General features: G+C 41.8%; 1 protein-coding gene across 2 annotated transcripts in view; it reads left to right on the forward strand.

The window, feature by feature from the left end:
• The window catches only part of ADCY8 (adenylate cyclase 8), a 217,516-nt gene that overhangs the window by 179,236 nt on the left and 16,405 nt on the right, over positions 1 to 21,875 (forward strand). For both annotated transcript variants that reach the window (XM_075920134.2, XM_075920135.2), the window contains one exon: positions 5,211 to 5,292. In XM_075920134.2, the coding sequence (XP_075776249.1) occupies positions 5,211 to 5,292 (82 nt within the window). The remainder of the gene's footprint in view (positions 1 to 5,210; positions 5,293 to 21,875) is intronic.

A 21,875-nucleotide genomic window follows, 5' to 3' on the forward strand; every position in this document is an offset into this window, starting at 1 on the left:
CTCATAAATGAAAAAATGAAGCTGTAGCTGTTTTCCCATTTCAAATCTTAAATGAGTGGTATTGTGGTTCTCTAATATTCTGTGCAACTTTCTGGACAGACGAACCACTTGGAGTACGTGCCTGTGCTCATATGCATCCACAGCTAAAATACTTCCTTTGAACCATGCCCATGTGGCCTAGGTTTGGTCCTTAGGGGAAGAAAAATTCTCATCAAGATGGTCCACAATTGTTATGGTAACTTTAAAGCTGCTGAAGCCTCCATTCTTTCTCTGTCTGTGCCTCACAGGGACAAAAATGGGTGGCTCTGTGGGCTCCTCACTGGCCCTTCCTCAACCTGCCCTCCAGGCGCTGGGGGATATGCACATCCTACTCCTAAGGGAATTCTGCACCAAAAAATTAAAAATTCTGCCTACATTTTACAATTCTGCAGATTTTGTTTATCAATAAATAAATGTGAAAGTCCTAGTACAGTGGTCTCCAAACTTTTTAAGCACAAGATCACTTCTTCAATTTAAGTGCAATGTAAGATCTACCTCAAACCCAAATGTCCTTACCGCGCTTCCTTCCTGCCCCTTCTTTGAGGCCCCGCCCCTGTTGCATCCCTTCCTGAGGCCTCACCCTGCTCATTCCATCCCTCTTCCTCTCCCAGCCTCACTCACTTTCATCAGGCTGGTGTAGGGTGTTGGGGGGCAAGCTCTGGTCTTAAACCGAGGAGTTTGGTGAGTGGGAGGGGTTCCAGGCTTAGCCCAGGGTGGGAAATTGGGGTCCAGGAGGATTCCAGGGTACAAGCTCTGGGAAGGATTTTGGGTGCAGGGGGACTCATGTCTGGGGCAGAAGGTTGGGGGTAGGAGGAGGTTCAGGGTTGGGACAGGGATTCAGGAAGCAGGCTCTGTCTGGGCACCATTTAACTGAGATGGCTTCCGGGTGGGGGAACAGTGAGGTAAGGCAGCCCTACTCCAGCCCTGGCCCTGCACCACTCCTGAAAGCAGCTGGCAAGTTCAGCAATGGTGCCATGGCGCCATGTGCTGCCCCTCAACTACAGGCACTGAGCTCACAGCTTCTACTGGCCACAGTTCCCCATTATTGATCAATGGAAGCTGGAGGAGTGGGGTCTGCAGGCAAGGACAGCCTGTGGAGCCCCCCTGCTCTGCCTTTCTCTGGGGCTGCAGGGACTTGCCAGCCACTTCCAGGGCAGCAATTACCAGAGGGAGAATTACTCCATCCATGACAGGTTAGGCATTTTAGAACTCACAACTCAAATGTAACATAAGAGAGAAATGAAAATTATGAAATGCACAGACCAGTCAAAAACCAGTAAAAGTAGTAACCACAAAAACCCCCATGTGTGTATTTGGTTGGGAAATGAGAGGGAAGGACAGTGTGTGTGTTTGTGACAATGACAGAAACACACACGGTGTGTGAGAGTGACAGAGATTTGCATTGTCAACCTCCCTCCATCTTCGTCTCCCTGGGTGTGTCTAGACTACAGGGTCTTGTCGACAAAAGTGGACTTTTGTCGACAAAACTATACCTGCGTCTACACTGCCGATGAGTTCTGTCAACATTGTTCTGTCGACTCAGCAGTTTTGTCGACGGCTGTAAACCGCATTCTACGAGGAATAACGTCTTTTATCGACAGAGCTCTGTCGACAGAAGGCGTTATTGCATCTACACTGTCCTTTGCTTCTACACTGTCACATTGACAAAGCAGCTTGCTTTGTTGACAGAACTGGATGTAGTCTAGACGCTCTTTGTCGACAGAAGCTTTGTTGACAGTATCTGTTGACAAAACTTCTGTCGACAAAAGCTTGTAGTCTAGACGTACCTTTTGTGTGGAGATAGGGTACAGAAATGGGGGAAGGAGGGACACTCTGTCATCAGTGTCCCCCTTCCCTCCCACATCCTGCACAGGAAGCAGGAGACTCCCAAGGGGCAACTCCAAGGCAGAGGGCAGTAGCAGCATGACGGTGAGGGGAGGGGCAACACAAGTGCCAGCGCTTGATCGCTTCCCAGCCAAACCAGTCAAGATCACCTGTCAGAAGCTACCGGTAAATCCCGAGCTACTGGTTGGTGACCACTGCCCTAGTAGGACAGTGAGGAATACGGGTGACTGGCTCCACAGAAGTGAAATGTCACCCTGCAGCTTCTCTATCCCAGGACATGGATTTGGACATGAGGCTACACCCAACCCTGACACAGCACAAAGCCTGGCCTATATCAGAGGTCCATGTCCCAGGGAGGGAAAAGTGATCTCCCACCTCTATGCAGCCAGTGTCCAGTGTTCATCACTTCCATACAGGAGTAAAAAATTGCAGAATTTTCCAGAATTTCTAATATTTTGGAACAGAATTTCCTCAGGAGGTCCCTACATTTGAACCATCTCTAAAACTTACACACCATTAATGCATGGATGAAATAGTTGAATTCTACCTGGTTTCCATGGAGCCCAATAGCTTGGGATCTTGCAAGACTAGAGGTACTGTATATCTCAGTGGAAAGCTTATTCCATGGCTTCTGGGCCCTGCTCCCCAAAAGAAGTGAAGCTTCATTGCAAGGAGTGTTTCTGGAGGTTTCCATGTATCTGAGGGCAGGTGTATACTTAAGCCACTACAGTGGCAAAATTCCATCAATGCAGCTGGGCCACTACAGTGATTCAATGAAGATGCTACTTTGCCAACAGCATAGTAAATCCACTCCCACAATAGGCAGTAGTTCTATTGACGGGAGAAGCCATCGACATAGCACTATCTACACCAGGGGAGAGTGGAGGTCAGTATAACTGTATAGTCAGGGGTGTGGGGTTTTTACACCCTTGGCCCTTAAACAACATAGTTATATTAGTCTTTAGTAAACCTGGCCAAAGTGCTATTTGAGCACTCAGGAAGCAATAGAGTTGCCAGTGATAATGCACATTGTTTTACTGTTCCTGGGGCAAATCCAGAGAATTTTTAAGTTTTCAAATATGCGTATATTTTCAGAGAAAATGATAATATATGCAAACCAATTTAGCACAGATGTACTTGCACTGCAAAGATACATATCAGCTTATATTACTTTCAGCTACAGTGACATGTACATTATTCCAGTTGGTTAATCATTATGTATCAGAAAGTTGTCCTTCTTCATATCCAGTCTTGGAAAAAAATCAAGTAGAAAAAAGTGTATAAATGCTATTATTAACATAAATCATCAGATACTGAAAAAAGAGGGCAGATTGATTGGGACTTAGCAGTGAATGTTACTACATTAGAAACCAGTTTTCTGCGGATCTTGAGGCAGCATGAAAACAATGAAAGGATACCAGATGTTACAGGGCAGTGGCTGCTAAAAGAAATATTTAAGGACATTCTTACTCTTACAAAAAGACACTGTATTCTAAGCATACTAAAAATATATTCATTTTCCATCAGGAAATAGTAGCGGGCGGCTTTTCACAGATGACTTCAGTTTCTTCATTATATGAATTTTGAGCCAAACTAATGAATGGTATATTGAGGTTAAAAAAAGACATATTAAAGCATGTTACCATTGATTTATAACACTGTGACATAAGATGAAGAATGATCTAGGTACCTGGATTCATTCTATTGCCATGCTAAAATTACCATAGAATGGAATGACAGGCAGGCAGATAGATATGTTCAAGTTATCTGCTATCAACAAAATACCCAACAAATTTCACCCTCTTTTCTGCTTACAAATAATTTCCAAATATAGCTGATTTTTGCAAATCTCTTTGTCATTGCTCAAATAGATGAAAATGTGCTTGTTTAAGTTATGGGTTGTTCACAATCCTTTTCTTTTAATTGGCCTGCTGTTTGTCATTCAGGTTTCTAATTATTCACCTTAGTCAAATGAGTCTCCACAGGAGGATTTAAAACTGCAGGAGAAGAAGAAATTATGAATCATGTCTTCTTTTATTCATATACAGATCCCCTTCTTCACTTTTTAACTGTGAGAAACTGTGTATGAATATCAGACATTCCCCAGATATTTGTATGAACAAAACCTATCTATGTGAGTATTCATCATCAGTGAATAAACAGGGACTCAGCATCGTCTAATCAAACAGCCACTTGGAATTCAAATGAGAGGCACAATGAAATTATGTGACTTGCCTCAGGTGTCTGGAAGTCGTTTGCAATCCCAGGAATAGAATCCTCTAGTTCTGAGTTGGTGTTCTACTCAAATCACTTTCTCAGCTGGAACTAGCAATGTTATTACCATGTTTCCACTGTCTCAGGTAGGGAGAGTCATTAGAGTAGAAGACAAAGTCAGAGTCACGGGGTCCTGGCTTTACAGCTGACTTCCTGACACCTGAGGCAAGTCACATACGTTAGTTGTGCCTCTCAGTAGCTAGCTGTGGAATGGATAAAATACTGATCTCCCCCCAAAAGGGTGTTGGGAGGCTTTGCCAATGTGTGTATGATGTTTTGATGTCCTTGAATTGAAGGTGCTAAGCACATGCAAAAATAGTAATGGCTGAAGCTAGAATTGTAGTTCATAATCCCATATATAGGGCCAGGTTCTCCCCACTCTTCCAGATCTTTTGCACTGCTCCACCAGCAAAAGGCTGCCAGATTCTGATTGTATATAGCCAGATGAAAATTCCTTCAGGGAGAGGAGAGCTCAACTGGTCTAAAGCCATCATAGAAGAGTCCCTACCCTATGTACTCTCCCCTGGGCCTGGTACAGAGCAAAGGGGGGCTGGAGGCCAACGAAGCATTCTAGGGGTGCAGCAAGAGTGTGTTGTGCTCACCTCAACTTATGTCACAGATCCTTTGGGGTCATTGAGTTGCTAGAGTCAGAATAGTGCCTAGACTATTGTAAATGCCAGCAAGACCAGGGCAAACTAGAGGATCATGAAGCCACAACACACTCTCTGGGTATGTCTACACTACCACCCTAGTTCGAACTAGGGTGGTTAATGTAGGCATTCGAAGTTGCAAATGAAGCCCGGGATTTAAATATCATGGAACGAGAGCTCTTGCACAAGAGGGCTTATTCCTCGTGGGGAGAGGAATAACTCTTGTGCAAGAAGCCATCTTTTCTGATGCTTTACTGTAAATTTACTTGCACAAGAACACTTGTGCAGTGTAGATGCTCCGCAAGTTTTTGCGCAAGGTCGCTCTTGCACAAAAAGCCTGCAATGTAGACATACCTGATTGATCAATAATAATGTTTTTCTTTGTTTGTTTGTTTTTTCCAGAACAGATTTCCTGGGCACAAAGGAGGCGTCCTTGCTGTTGATGGCGATGTTCCTGTTAGCTGTATTTTATCACGGTCAACAGGTAAAGCAAACATTTACTGCTACTGTTCACTTTACAAACTAGGATTGCAGGATACAGAAATAATTACTTTCAAAATGCCAGCTGCCATTTGAAGCAAATATTTTTATCCACTTGAGTATATGACCTTTAATAATGTAATGTCAAATAAGCCATAAGCAAAGACTGATTAAAGGCAGCTCACATCCAACATGGTGCAGTTTTAGTGATAGAAATGTAGCCGTGTTAGTCTGGGGTAGTTGAAGCAAAATGCAGGACAATGTACACTTTAAAAACTAACAAGATGGTTTATTAGATGATGAGCTTTCGTGGGCCAGACCCACTTCCTCAGATCAAATAGTGGAAGAAAGTAGTCACAACCATATATACCAAAGGATACAATTAAAAAAAATGAACAAATATGAAAAGGACAAATCACATTGCAGAACAGGAGGGGGATGCAGGGGGGGGGGAAGGAAGGAAGGTAAGTGTCTGTGAATTGATGATATTAGAGGTAGGGAGAGTGGGATGTTTGTGAGTTAATGGTATTAGAGGTGATAATTGGGGAAACTATCTTGGTAATGGGTGAGATAGTTCAAATGTTTGTTAAGTCCTTGTTGGAAAGTGTCGAATTTTAACATGAATGACAGTTCAGAGGATTCCCTTTCAAGTGCAGATGTAAAAGGTCTTTGTAGCAGAATGCAGGTGGTTAAGTCATTGAGAGAGTGTCCTTTCTGGTTAAAATGGCAAGAAACTGTTTTCTCTTTGTGATCTTGTCTGATATCTGTTTTGTGGGCATTAATCCTTTGGCGAAGTGTCTGAGATGTTTGTCCAATGTACATAGCAGACGGACACTTTCGGCACATGATAGCATAGATTATATTTCTGGATGCGCAGGAATATGTGTTCTTGATCTTATAACTCACTTGGTTAGGTCCAATAATGGTATCAGCAGAATGAATATGTGGACAAAGCTGGCAACGGGGTTTGTTGCAAGGGAAGGTACCAGGGTTGGTATTAGTGTGGTATGTCCTGTGGTGGTTGGTAAGAATCATCTTGAGGTTAGGTGGTTGTCTATAGGAAACTATGGGTCTGTCTCCCAGAGCCTCTTTGAGTATGGTATCCTGTTCCAATATAGGCTGTAGTTTATTGATAATGTGTTGGACAGGTTTAAGTTGGGGGTTGTAGGTGATGACAAGTGGTGTTCTATTGTTGGTTTTCTTGGGTCTGTCTTGAAGTAGATGGTTTCTAGGTATTCGTCTGGCTCTTTCAATTTGCTTTTTTATTTCTCTGGGTGGGTAGTTGAGATTTATAAATGCTTGGTAGAGATCCTGAAGCTTCTGGTCTCTGTCAGTGGGATTAGAGCAGATGCGGTTGTATCAAAGGGCTTGGCTATAGATGATCCATTGTCCATCCATCGTCTTCAGAACCTCAGTTTAAAATTTGCTTTAAATATTTCACTAGTTTGTTGCTGAAGAGTATAAAATCACATCTCTAAAAAATCCTTGCATAGATTTTTAGATGCACAATCTAAAAATTGTTCTTCAGACAAATCCTTTTATTAAATAAAGTCTTCGAAAGAGCACACTTATCTAAGATACACGTTTTAATTTTAATTACTGTAGTACAAAAACTGGCTTCCAAAGTCATTCTGTTCATTCCAGCGGCTTTATTTTTTCTCTCTTCACTTCCCCACCCCACCCCACCCCACCCCACCCCACCCCACCCCACCCCACCCCACCACTATTGATGAAAGCCCTTAACGAGACAACATCCCTTTTCTTCTATTTACCTGGACAAATGGGTGTTCCTTTCTTTATTTCTGACTATTTGAAAAATTAATTTTAAGAGAACCTCCACCAAGATCGGTGCGTTTTTCAGATATACAATGCTTTGTTATGCCTAAAATATTTGAAACATATCTCTCTCTCTCTCTCTCTCTCTCTCTCTATATATATATATATATATATAAAAGTTTTTCCTGCCACGTGACAGAATGACATCATCATTTGCAGCTGGTGGGGGGAAGCGGGGGATTGGCAAGCATAGAGAGCAGGATGCAGACCACAAGTTTAACATTAACATATGGTGAAATTTCATGTGTATTGTTATAGAAATCACACAAAATAAATTAGTATTTCCTTTTTCTAAAATCAATGAGCTTTGTTATGAATGCATTAAACCACTCTGATTGATTAATTTAAAATAATGTCTTTTTTCAGTGCATTAGATAGGTAATAATCTGGAATGATTATTGTATGAAGTCTTAAGACTACATTTAAAATCTAAAATCAGTTTAGAAATACTGATTAAGAAAATGTAAAACAGAGAAGAGCTGCATCATGTATGCCATAATATTTAAGATATTCAGCAGGATAGCTGAGTTGCTGTTAGTAGAAAGTTTTTGCAAATCCATCTCTGACAAACTTCAGGTTATATCAAAAAACCTGTGACTGACAGTTTTTTTATTCTCAAATCTAGTGCTTTTAATTAGGTGCCTTCTGCATGTCCAGTTTTCACCATCTCGCATGCAGTGGAAAACATGCTCCATTTTCTTTTGAAATAAATTCTGGAAAAGTGCAGTTTTTTTCAAATGTCATTTGCTACACTTGGATCAGTGATTTGGCTGGAAGGAATGAACAAGGATGGGAAGAGAAGAAAAGAGGGAGACAGTGCAGAGACCCTGGGCAGAGCAGGGGTGGAGTTTGGACAGGGCCACAAAGTGGAGTGCTTGCTTTCTGTGATGGACAGGAGGAGTACTGGCTAGCACCGAGTGACTAAAGGGTTAAACTCAGGTAGCCAGCAAGGTTGTTGGCAGGGAGCCAGAAGAACCAATGAGGTTAGAGTGCTGAAATTTGAATTGTATAAGATACTTTGCCTGTTTTCTTTGTGTGGGAGAGTTAAACCAGCAGTTGAGAGACACAGATGGATTTAAACCCAGGCAGGACTACCATGCCTCTAAGGAATTCAGTGTGTGGAGGTGGACTGAATCTGGAATGGATTATGAGTAAATAAAGGCAAACATGTATGTAGTCGCAGTTAGGGTATTTTTCTTTATTTTTGTGGTTTGGTTTGAACTGTTCTGTGTGAATCCATAGCATGCCTCCCCTCCCACATTCACCATCCGAGAGTTGTTCCCAGAGATTTTCTCTGTGTTTTAATTTGTTTTACTTAGTTGCTCTGTACCACCTAGCAATCAGGTATGCTTTATCAAGTATATCTTCTGTTTTGTAATAAAAAAACAATTTTTTTAAGGCAGTGATTTGATTCTTGTTTTCCTAGAAAGTAACAGGAGGTCTGTCTGCAGAAAGGGAGGCACAGAAAGGCCAAGTAACTGGGACGTGAGTGCTCAACTCCCAGATGAGTAGCCCTAGCCAGCCTTCCTATCTAGATTGACTCTGAAATTCAGAGTTATGGTTAAAGTGAGACCAGAATCTGAATCCATCTGTGCTCTTGGATTTATACACCTAAACCCTTATTGAAGTTGTTGCAAAACTAATCCTGTGTCAGTCTTCAATAAAATCTAAACTGCATAGAGTTATACAGCAGGAACGTTAGGGTCTAATGCTAGGCAGTCCTAGACCAGTGGGAGAAAACCCCTTTTGGCTTCAGCTGAAGTTTTTGCTGTGGAATCATGGCAGAATCAAGCCCTTAGAACACTCCGAGTCATGCAAGGTTAACTGGTGGTATTGAGCCATGGTGCTGCCTTCAAGAAATGTGAAGGAACAGCACTGGTGGGGGAGTATTTGGAGTCATTCTGCTTCGGGAAGATGCATTGCCTCCTGGAACTCCCAGGGCAGACTGGTATGGGTCAGGGTAATTTGCTACAGTCCTTTAGGGGGTGCAACATACACCCTCTGGCATCTGGAAGGAGAGGAGAGCATGGGGAAGGCATGACTATGTTCCCAATCTCTTTTCAGGACATTGTTTCTAGGGATGAGCAACTTGACAGAAGCCCTTGTGCTATCACAGTTGCAGGGGTTGTGACCCAGACCAGCACTTAGACTAAGATTAGGATAATAATGTAGCATTTACTTTAATTCACTATACTGAGGTGTCAAATTGTCACTGGCTTGTACCTTACTGCAATAAATGAATGGGTACACAGTGTAAGTCAGGGCAAAACATGGTTCTAGATTTTTGATACCTTATTTCTGGAGAGCTTAAAGTTTATTCATAGCAAAAATAATATGTGACCATGTAATTAAATACAGCATCATTATGCATATGCACAAGAGGGCCAAATTACAATGGCATGGGCAATCATCATGTTGACATTTCCTAACATTTAAGTGCTTGACTTTGCAGCCTTACTGTTCTCCTAGCATAGTTTGTATGTAATTTCCCAGTTTAAAAACAAACCGGGGAGGGGAGGAGAAATTCCACTATGCGGTGTCATTTTGACACCCATGTGGAATATCAGTGGTACTGGAATCATTAGATTCACCAGAGAGAACTCTGCCACTTGAGCTAATGGAAGAACCGATAGCATTTGTAGGTTATCATCCTCTGTGGGACCAGCTCTAGAGGGTGACACACACACTTTCCAAGTGGGTTTCATAAATACAATTGAGGAATAGCAGGATTTAGTATTCCGGGTTCCATTCCAAGTTGGGGGGCAGGGGAGAGTGTTTTTTAAGAGGCACAGACTGTTCTGTGCATTTCCTCCAAGCTTTGGCCTCTTCTGTTCTTATGTTTCATCCTACTGCAGCCCAGTTCAGGCTTTTTCCCACCCCAGGTTTCTAAGCCCTGTCCGATTCTCCTCACCTAATCTCAGTCTTCACTCATCAGGTTTGTCATTCCACTCTTAGACTCTCTTAGGGCATGTCTACACCAGGAAATTATTTCAGAATAACTAAATTGGAAATAATAACTCCTGAAATAACTATTTCAAAATAATCTTAGTCCCCAAGGAAAGCAGGAATATGATTTTGAAATAACCAGCCCGTTATTGCAGGAAAAAACGGGTTTGGTAGTGTGGATGCTCCACTTATTATTTCAAATGGGGGGGGGGGGTTATTTTGAAATAACTCCCTAGTGACTAGGGCTTCTTGAGCAAATCCTACTCTAACAACTCCAGATTCCCTGTGCCAGTCTCCCCCAATTCCCAATCCCAGCCTCCTTGTTCAGCCATTCCCACTACCCCTTTCCTGGTTTCTCATCCAATTTCTCTCTCCTGCGCCTTGGCCACCAGTCACCTCACACACATTCTCCATCCCCACTGGTTTCCCGTCCTAGTCTCCCTCCCTGAGCTTCTCCAATTTCAGAGTTTCTTGTTCAATTTCAGTGGCCCACTTCCCCCACACTAATTTACAGTCTCAGTCTCTTTGCCCAGTCAATCCCAATTTTCCTCCCATGCCTTGACTCCTTCTTATCTATCTCCCTTCCCTGCTGCAATATCTTCCCATTATTTCAGTGCTTCTCAGTCCCCTTCTCCTTTCCCGGCCAGTCTTCTTCCCTGCATTTTCCTCTGATCCTAGTCTTCTGCACAACTACTAGCTCCTATTCTCTTCCCCACATTCCCCACCCCAGCTCTCAGTCCCAATCTCCTTGGCCAACCTGTCCCAATTGTACTCCCAGGGGCTGCATCTAGACTGGCAAGTTTTTCCGCAAAAGCACCTGCTTTTGTGGAAAAACTTGCCAGCTGTCTACACTGGCCACTTGAATTTCCGCAAGAACACTGACTTCCTACTGTCTGAAATCAGTGCTTCTTGCGGAAATGCTATGCTGGCCCCGTTCGGGCAATAGCCCTCTTGCGCAAACGCTTTTGCGCAAGAGGGCCAGTGTAGCCAACGTGATATTGTTTTGCACAAAAAAGCCCCGATCGCAAAAATGGTGATCGGGGCTTTCTTGCACAAAACTGCGTCTAGATTGTCACAGACGCTTTTCTGCAAAAAGTGCTTTTGCGGAAAAGCGTCCGTGCCAATCTAGATGCTGTTTTCCACAAATGCTTTTAACGGAAAAACTTTTCCGTTAAAAGCATTTGTGGAAAATCATGCCAGTCTAGTCGTAGCCAGGATGTTTGTCCAAATCTGCTCTTCCCTATGATCCAGCTTTAGTCCCTTCTGCATTCAGATCAGGCATCTTCCTCACGCACAATGCCTAGGCTCCGTGGGAAGGTCCTGGACAGCGTAGTTTATATATTCAGATAGCCTACAGATGGTCAGATCTGCAATTGCAGGGAAAGTCCTGTTCAATTCCCAGCTGGAAAATGTTCAGTGTAGACAGAATTATTGGAGACTTTCGCTGCTTAAGCCTAATAAATTTCTACTGATCATGTGTAAACTATAATTTTCCAAGGATTTATACTTGGAAAATCTGACTGGATTTTCAGAGGGACAGGAAAAGGCACACTAGTGACACAAAGACCAACCCTTGCCACATTTCTAAGTCCTTACTCCGAACCTGAGGGTACGAGGGCTTTCAAAAAAGGTTGCCCATGTTCTCTTTTAAAATGGAAAAAATATATTTTTTTCTCTAGCCTCATTATCACAAATGGTTAAACCATTCTGGCTGAAACTTAAAAAACAGCCTGATGCAGACACTTGAAAAATTTCAGTCAAAACAGTTATAAGCAACTAAAAACAGGGTCTTATAATGGATAACATCAGGCAACCTTAATAACAGGCTGGTTTTAATATACCACTGCATCATCTTGTGTTCCTTGTTGTGTCTCCTAATCTCAGCTTCTCCTCACTTCAATTATACACTGAAACCGTGCATAAATCAAAGAAAGAGCCCAACTCTTCCAATATATAAAAATAAGGAAATCACTATGGAAACATGGAGATAATGGAAGTTTGCAAGAAAGGGGTTGAAAGAATTGTAAATGCTTTTGTGTTGTTTGTTTTTAAATTACATAGTATTCAATGGTATGGAGAGAAATGAGTCTTAAAAGTGGATGGTCAGAACATTAAAAGCCCCTCAGAGAAAAGAATAAAGCAGATGCATGTATTTATGTAAAAAAAATTAAAACTTTAAAGTATAACAAAACGTTTTAAAAAACCTCATCAAATGTGCTAAATAAAAATCATGACAGTCTGATTCTTCATACTGCTACTCCAGTATTATGCTGTAGCAAAGCCTCTGATTTCAGCATACATTGGTGTAAAATTGGACTGATGTGATGAAGGAATATTTTAGTGGGGAAAAAAATATGTGAAATGATTCATTTAACATGCCCAAAGGGAGATGAATGTGGGAAATACAAGCTCAGGAAATGAAAGGAAGTGTTGTGCACAGTGGCTCCTGAAAGGGGCTGAATGCCCTCCACCTCACTGCCTCCTCTGGGGATGGAGCCCTTTTCAGAAGGCACCCAGGAACATTTTCAAACTCAGGTGCTTAAATATGGCTTGAAATAGTTAATTTAAGGCATGTGTGTGTGCAAATGTCATCCTTGCTGCCTCCTGTATGAGCCAGCCTCAAAATCTGAAACCAAAACCTGAGGAATCTTAAACTACATGAGCTAGAAGTATCAATCACACCCTACAAAGCATGGCCAGCTTCAACTCACTCCTTACTGAAGCAAAACTCTTCTGTAGGATTTTGATGTGAGTAAGCCAGGGTGCCAAGTCACATGTTCAAAAACCATGAGATCAGCTTTAAAAATTCGGAAATTTTAAAAACAGTAATATGTAGGTTCTTCTGATTTGCCTCTGCTCTTTCAGGTCATGTTTTCAAGCTTTTATCTGCAACCATGTGGCTAAAAATTACTGCAATTTAAATGAACGCCGAAATGCCCAGATAACAACAGGAGTCCAGCTTCTGGAGATTTATGAAATGCAACACCGAGCAAAATAACTTGGCCCTATGAAAGCAGTCACTTGTGCACTTAGTAAAGGGCTTGCCCAGTGTCCAAGCCAGCTGGGAGATCACCCTAAGTGCCAGCTTCCAGGAGAAACCATACCATTGTGCTGTTTGGCCTAGGCCAATGCCATCGTGTCCAATTTGACCTGTGTTCATGAAACCTGTTATGTTGCAACAGCATCTGAAGTAAACACCAGGGCTACATCTATACTGGCAGCTTCTTGCGAAAGAACAGCCGTTCTTCCGCAAAAACTTGCCAGTTGTCTACACTGCATGAACATTCTTCCAGAAGTAAATTTACAGTACATCATTGTAAAACAGGGCTTCTTCCGGAAGAGTTATTCCTCTCCCCACGAGGAATAAGCCCTCTTGTGCAAGAGTTCTTCCAGAAGAGGTCAGCGTAGACAGGAAACATGAATTTCTTGCGCAAGAAGCCCCTATGGTTAAAATGGCCATCAAAGCTTTCTTGCGGAAGAGAGCATCTACATTGCCATGGATGCTCTTGCACAAAAGCACATCCCTTGTGCAAAAGCACATGTCAGTGTAGACGCTCTCTTGTGGAAGAGTTTTTGCACAAGAACTCTTCCGCAAAAGAGTTCTTGGGCAAGAAGCTGCCAGTGTAGATGTAGTCCAGGTTTAAAGTTAGGGATAAAGCAAACAAATTGGCCACTTAAGGACAAGTGTTCTGCAAGTTTCCCTATAAACTCTGAACAGGAAGTGCAGTAGAGTATCAGCCTATGAGTGAGAGGCATATGCAGTTCAAAAGTCTATACTACAAAAGAAAGCAGTGCTTTTAGCATAGGCTCTCCAGCGACACAGTCACTGGTCCCTTTCTTCACTCAGCTGTGGCAAAATAGGCTAAGGCGCGTGCTGTTCTCAGAAGATTTATTAAGCAGGAGATGCCTATTAAAACAAAAGTGAGTGGTCTTCCATTTCAGAACTGTTAGCTGTCTGCTACTCTTTATGCAGCCTAACAAACTTTATTTAAAGCTAAACCCTCATTCTGCATGCATGGGCTTTTACATTTCTTTTTGGTGATACAATCTAAACAGCGCAAGGCTGTCTAGTCACAGGGAGCAAATTTCCTACACAACTCATCTCTTGTGCAGCCAGTAAGTCTGGAAAAATCAGTCATGCTAAACCCCTAATTAAAAATAGTTCCATTAGCAATATATGATATCTATATAAATCATATTTCCATTCCAGGAACCTGATTTAGTATGAAAACAAGCATTCTTAGCCTGAAAGTTATATTTTAAAAGTATCTGACTTAACGCAGTATTTTGAAATCGCATGCTGTACAGGAGTGTTCTGGCATTTTAGGCAGCCCCACTCCTATAACCAGCCCATGTTGAAGCATTTATTCCATTTAAAAAAAAAGTCACATAGCCCAAATTGCATAGAAATTGAATAGACCTTAAAAAATTAAAAATAAAACAGCATAGACAAGTCCCTCTAACAGAGAAAAAAATACATCTCAGACAAAAGCCAGCCAAGGAAATGCTTGGGGGAGGGTCTAACAGATAAAACAGCCATTAGCCCTAACTTTAATGCTCAAACTCTTTCCCAGCTGCTGAAGGGAGGCTTTAATAATGGCAGGGAGAGTGAGACCAAACAAGCCACAGCTGAATCAAGACATCCTGTTTCTCTTCCCCAAAACAGGCTTATTGGGAATGCCTATAAAACTGGAGCCAGTTACTATCTCTACTTTTTTTAGTTCATAGATGGTTGCTTTAGGCTAGGTTTATTCCTTATTGTCAGTGGATGAATTTTACTTTATTTCTCTAGATGGCTTTTCATGCATACATTCATATTTTGTATATCCTATATATTTGAGAGAATTTGTCTGTGTTTGTTCAAGACCTTCTCCTAAACAGCAAGAGCTAGGACCACCACATTCAGTATATGGCTTCCTTTTATCATTAACTCAAAGCAAGGAAAAGATTTGGTTGTGACAGGAAAATGGAGAGTGCCTAAAATGGGATTGCTTCTCAAAAAAAAATACAGAAAAGAGACAGAATCACCAGATAGGTGAAGGGGGCTGGCTGGAGACTCACCTCCTCCACCTCTGGGACTGCCCCAGCTCTAAGCCCTTCACCTGCCCTTTCAGGAGAGTGGGGGAATTGAAGCTCCCCACTGTTCATATGGCTGTTCCCCTTAATCAGGAAGTGAAGGGAAAATACATTTGTGAATTCCTCACTCTGACAAGAGAGAGAAGGGGGCAGAGGAACTTGGACCTGCCATAATCAGGGAATATGCACCCCTACTCCTCTGTGTCTGCTGGAGCTGCAGCAACTCTGGAAAGGTGCTTCTCATCTAGCCCCAAACTGCTGTGGTGAGAGAGGGCTGGGGTTGTCCTCTCTCCCTGGAGCAGCCTGCATATTGAACCCGTCATCCCCAGAGCAATGATTTAAATGAAGCATGGACATTTTCATTTTATTTTCCAAAACACAAATATTTAATTAAAGACTGAGCAACACCAGAGAAATCTTCTAGCATATATAAAGAGGGGGAAAGAGAGGAGAAAAAGGAAATTCCAAGTCAATAATTGATTCCCACTTAAAATGCACTGCAATATGGTTAGAGTTCAAAATCTGATCAGAGCTCAGTGTGTTTATCTTTTAACACAATATATGGCATTTTAAGATACTATAGAGTATGCTAAAAAGAGAGGATTTTCACCAGCTAGGGTATACATTTATGACCTATGATGACAGGGTAATATCTCAGTCCTGCAGAGCTCTATGGTCTGGCTGGTTGTACTGATGTGCCTAGATATGTTTCTCAGCCACAAAATAAACATGATTATCTGAGTTTCCTCACACTCTCTACCTTGTTACTCCAAATGAATGATTCCTTTCCACTGAATTAATTCCAAGGGAGATTAAGTCCACATATTTGCACTAAGGAGCATCTTGTAATTTATTTACATTTATTTTAGATACTTTTCCTCTCCACCTGCTTGAGTTTTGTCAATGAAAAGGGAGGCCATCTTCACACCTTTCTGCACCTGAATAACTTTGAATATGGAAAGGGGCTCTTTGTGGGGAGAGGTGAAAACAGGACAGTATTGGGGGACTAGAAAAGAATCTTAGGAGAAATAGATTAGAAGGAAAATTGAAGGAAGCTTTGAAATTCAATGTAATGTTAAAACTCCCTCTTGTTGGACTACTGGGTAACCCTTCTGGAGACTCATCCATCTCCCACTGAGGCTTTCCACTGAACTCAATGGGAAGTGGCAGGATCTGAAAAACCCCATGTGAGGTCAGAAAGCACATTTGCAAGCACTCTTTCCTTGGACTCTGTTTGGTCCAACTTGTAATTATTTGCTCATCGGGGAAGCACCTTCAAGAGATGTCTTTACTACACTCCTTCATCACAAAAATGAACTGAACTAGAAACACTGAGAAACCTGAGAATTGAGCCCTTTAGCATCCTGTGCTTTCACCAGGCATGGTGATTATATGCACATTCAGGCTGAATGGTATCTCCACTCCTACGCTATGTCTACACTCGTGGCTTCTTACGCAAGAAATATGCAAATGAGACTAAGCGTGGAATATCGCCGAGCCTCATTTGCATACCTAAAGAGCCGCCATTTTTGCAGAAGAGACTCTTGCGCCAGAAGGAGCTGTCTACACTGCCCTTGCTTGTGCAAGAAAAACCCTCTTTTTTTCTGATTATTTTAAAAATAAAAATCCTGATTATTTTCAGGAATAACGGCATTGCGCAAGAGGGTTTTTCTTGTGCAAGAAGGGGCAGTGTAGACAGCTCCTTCTGGTGCAAGAGCCTCTTCTGCAAAAATGGCAGCTTATTAGATATGCAAATGAGGCTCGGCGATATTCCATGCTTAGCCTCATTTGCATATTTCTTGCACAAGAAGCCACGAGTGTAGACATAGCCCTAGAGTATGGGGCTGTTTATCATCCCCTACAATAGTCTTTTTTTTTTTTACTCATTTCTAAGGATGGGCCCATTCCATTTGTTCTTAGATAAAAATAACCTTACATTTTAGATATTGACTAAAAACTTTTGTTACCTAAGTAGAGTATCTTCCTAGATATAAAAACCACTTTCACCCACAAACTCACCTACAATTACCTCTGGGGTAGAACACAGTAGCCATTCTTTACCAGGGAGACATAGAAATTGTTACACCTGAAATAAGTGGGAATTTTAAATTGCAAAAATTAAATTCTTCAGAACGTATTTTGGCCTGGGTACAAAAGCTAATCACTGATGTGCTGGAGTGGGTTTGAAGGAGTCCTATGTTAAAATTCTCCTGGTATTTGTAGTTAATTTTTCCATAGGTGGTATGAGTATACAAATAATTTCAAAGCTTTCATTCTACCGTACAAAATAAGATTGGATAAAACCTTCCATTATATGTTATGAGAAATAGTCTTCAAATAACTGCAGTTTAAAATGTTATAGATGACCATTTTCTAACTCAATAAGTGTTTCATCCAATCCAGGAAATTCTATTAGTCTTCATATTGACAAATAGATCACAAATCTAAAAATTATTGGTAGCTTAGGCACAAGTATTTAGAACTAGATCATACTTATGATGTGCAAGTATCATGAAGTCCAGACCAGTTATAAAAGTAAATTAAAACAAAGCTGAAAACAATTACGAGCCAAGTCATCTGGGAAAAAGGATTTAATTAGTAAAAATATGAATGATAATTGGAAATTGTTTAAGAATACTTTGTTAGGTTCCCCAAAAGCCATAATCCCACAATAAGAAGGCTGTATTGGTTTAAAAAACACCCTGATTTAGAGCTATAAAATAAATATGTATATGAAACCAATGAAAGAAAAGGAAAGATGATAGTAGTAAATATGTCAGATGGTAGGAATTACCAAAAATTGATAAGGGGAGCAAAGGGACCCACAGATAAATGCATGGACATCTCCTTTAAGCGTAAGAGGAAGGAAGTTTTTAAAATATATTAGATAGAAAAATAATCCTAATAATGGTATTGGTTCATTACTAGATGGAAATATTACAGCAATCGATAATAACACAGCAAAGGCGGAAGTGTTCAATAAACATTTTTGTTCTGCGCTTGGGAAAGACAGATGTTATCGTCATATCATGCAATACAACTCTTTCCATTCCACTAGTATCTCAGGAGGATGGTAAACATAAGTTACAAAATTTAGACTTTTAAAATCAGCATGTCTGGTTAATTGCTCCTATAAGATTTAAAAGATCTGGCTGAGGAATTTGCTAGTTTATTAATGTTGATTTCCAGTAAATCTTGGAACACCAGAGAAATTCCAGAAGACTGGAAGAAAGTTAATGCTGAGCCAATATTTAAAAAGGCTATATAGTATGACCTGGGTAATTACAGGCCTGTGAGTCTGACATTGATCATGAGCAAGGCAATGATTAAACAGATGATTAGGAAAGAATTAAAGGAGGTTAATGTAATTAATGCCAATCACCATGGGTTTATGGAAAATAGAGCTTGTCAAATTAACTTTATCTTTCTCTGATAAGGTTATAAGTTTGGCTGACAACGGTAACAATCTAGATGTGATGTATTTAGACCTCATTATGGCAAAGGAAATTTTGATTAAAAATTTAGAATGTTATAAAATTACCATGACACACATTAAATGGATTAATAGCTGGCTAATAGATAGGTCTCCAAATGTAATTATAAACAGGGAATCATCATTGAAGAAGTCCCATGATGACCTATTCTTGGTCCTCCTAGGCTATTTAACGTGTTTATGAATGATGTGGAAAAAAACATAAAATCATAATGGATTAAGTTTGCAAATAACACACAGTGTAGGGTAGAGGAACAAAAAATACAGGCCATCATAACCTGATGGAAGACCCTGTCCTGGGAAGCAGTGACTGAATAAGATTTGTAAGTGCTGGTGGAAAATCAGCTGAACATGAGCTTCCAATGTGATACTGTAGCCAGAAGACTTAATGGTATGTATGAAGAGAGGAATCTCAGGTAAAGTTGAGAAAATATTTTACCTCAGTGCCAGCACCTCTGGATTACTGCATCTATTTCTGGTGCCCTGTGCTGGGGTAATGAGCTCCAATCAATGGCTCAGCACTCTCATCACAGAGAGTTTCCCCAGAGTCAGCTGATTGAGGAAATAGTCTACTTATGGACTGATTAATTTCTCCTAACTTGATAAAAGGCAGAAAGAAGGTGTCAGAACGAGGACAGACCCAACTGTCAAGATTGAAAGAGATCTCTTTTCTTTACAGGGCCTTGATAAACAGGCACTAGAGGTCAAAGGGATTCAGCCTGTTGTGTTGCACTCTACCGGTGTGCATGGAGGGGACTTGAAAAAATTATACTGATTTTATACTAAAGGAAGAGAATCTCAGCAATTTCTGGGGTGGTGACAGATAGCAGTGGGCAGGGAACTTGAACCCCAAAATTGAAGAAGAATGTTGATAAATTGGAGATGGATCAGAGAAGAGCAATAAGAATAATGAAAGGATTACAAACCCTGCCTTACAGTGATCAAAGGAAAGATCTATTGATCTTAAAGAGAAGATTAAGGGGTAACTTCATTACAATGTATAGGTTACAATGTAGGGAACAAAAATGTATAATCTCTTCAGACTTGCAGAGAAAGGTATAATACAAGCCAATGTATGGAAATTGAAGTTAGACAAATTCAGACTAAAGAGGGATGTAAATTTGCAATGATGTGGGCCAGCAGAGGTATAAGACTCCGGGGCAAGATAAGGGAGGGCTGACTCTATGGCTATGTCTACACTGGTGGGTTATTGTGCAAGAACATCTTGTGCCAGTGTTCTTGTGCAAGAACTCTTGCGCAGGAACACATCCACACTGCCATGTGACTAATTTGGCTACGACAAATCAGGAAAGAGATCTTGGAGTTATCGTGGACAGTTCTCTGAAAACTTCCACACAGTGTGCATCGGCGGTCAAAAAGGCAAATAGGATGCTAGGAATTATTAGGAAAGGGATAGAAAATAATACCCAGAATATCTTACTGCCCCTGTATAAAACTATGATACGCCCACATCTTGAATACTGTGTACAGATGTGGTCTCCTCACCTCAAAAAAGACATTTTGGCCTTGGAAAGGGTTCAGAAAAGGTCAAATAAATGATTAGGGGTTTGGAATGGGTCCCATATGAGGAGAGGTTAAAGCGACTGGGACTTTTCAGTTTAGAAAAGAGGAGACTGAGGGGGGATATGATAGAGGTATATAAAATCATGAGTGGCGTGGAGAGGGCGGATAAAGAAAAGTTATTTATTAGTTCCGTAAATAGAAGAACTAGAGGACACCAAATGAAATTAACGGGGAGCAGGTTTAAAACTAATAAAAGAAAGTTCTTCTTCACACAGCATGTAGTCAACCTGTGGAACGCCTTGCCAGAGGAGGCTGTGAAGGCTAGGACTATAATAGAGTTTAAAGAGAAGCTAGATAATTTCATGGAGGTTAAGTCCATAAAAGGCTATTAGCCAGAGGATAAAATGGTGTCCTCGGCCTCTGTTTGTCAGAGGCTGGAGAGGGATGGCAGGAGACAAATCGCTTGATCATTGTCTTCGGTCCACCCTCTCTGGGGCACCTGGTGCTGGCCACTGTCGGTAGACAGGATACTGGGCTAGATGGACCTATGGTCTGACCCAGTACGGCCGTTCTTATGTTCTTATGTATGCAAGCGCATCCATGGCAGTGTGGATGCTCTCTTGTGCAAGAAAACTCTGATGGCCATTTTAGCCATAGGTTTTTCTTGTGCAAGAAACCCCTGCCATGCCTCCACACTGCCCTCTTGCACGGGAGCTGTTGCGCAAGAGAATGTGCACCTGTTAAAAAAGACTGTAGCTCTTGCGCACGAAGCCCTCTCTTTCCACGCCGTACTGTAAATCTTCTTGCGCTAGAGCGGGCGGGCAGTATGGATGCTCTGCGGAAGAATGGCCGTTCTTGCGCAATAACCCGCCAGTGTAGACATAGCCTGGGTTCTTGGAAGGGGCAGGACCTTGGTCCAATGGGCATGGCTGGGGTAACCAGCTTTCAGCACCACCCAGAGCACACTGCACCAGCCCTTCCTGCAGCCTTCAAAGCCACCAGGAGTATACTACGAGGTGTTCTGGCAGCAATTTAAAGAGCCCAGGGCTCTGAGTGCCACCACACCTGCAATGGTGGCAGCAGCCAGGAGCCCAAGCCTCTTTTGAATCACTGGGTTCTGGGGAAACTGCCCCCTTTACTCCACCTTGTCATCAAGCCTGGATTTGGGTACTTAATCACTGGAACAGTTTTACAAATGGTCAAGGTGAACATGAAAACAGCCATATTGGATCAGACCAAATGTCCAAGTATCCCAATATCCTGTCTTTGGACAGTGGCCAACGCCTGGTGCCTTGGAGGGAATGAACAGAACAAGTAATCGCTCCCATTGGCCATGAACAGTGATCCACAGCCAATGAGAGAGGGTGCAGGTAAACAACATGTCTCATGGCCAGCTAACGGCTTGCTCTTATGAGCAGCAACCCAAAGTTTAAAACCCCCTGATCGACAGCCCCACGTAATTCAGAGCCAATGATACCATTTTGACAGGGAAGGGAGGGCTTAAACCTCTCATACCTGGGTGCTGCTTGCTCTTCTTTCCCTTCACTTCATTACCACAGAACAAGGGGAAGTACATAGCTTGCATCACTTACTCCTCTGCCCCCTCCCTTCATCAGCCAGGAGTGAGAGGAATGCATGCAAGCTGTATGCTTTCCTCAATAGTGAAGCGAAGGAAAACAAGACCAAGCAGTGTCCTGCTACCTAACCCTACC

Source organism: Pelodiscus sinensis, chromosome 2 (assembly GCF_052426305.1).
Source record: "Pelodiscus sinensis isolate ZL-2025 chromosome 2, ASM5242630v1, whole genome shotgun sequence".
Classification (NCBI taxonomy): domain Eukaryota; kingdom Metazoa; phylum Chordata; order Testudines; family Trionychidae; genus Pelodiscus; species Pelodiscus sinensis.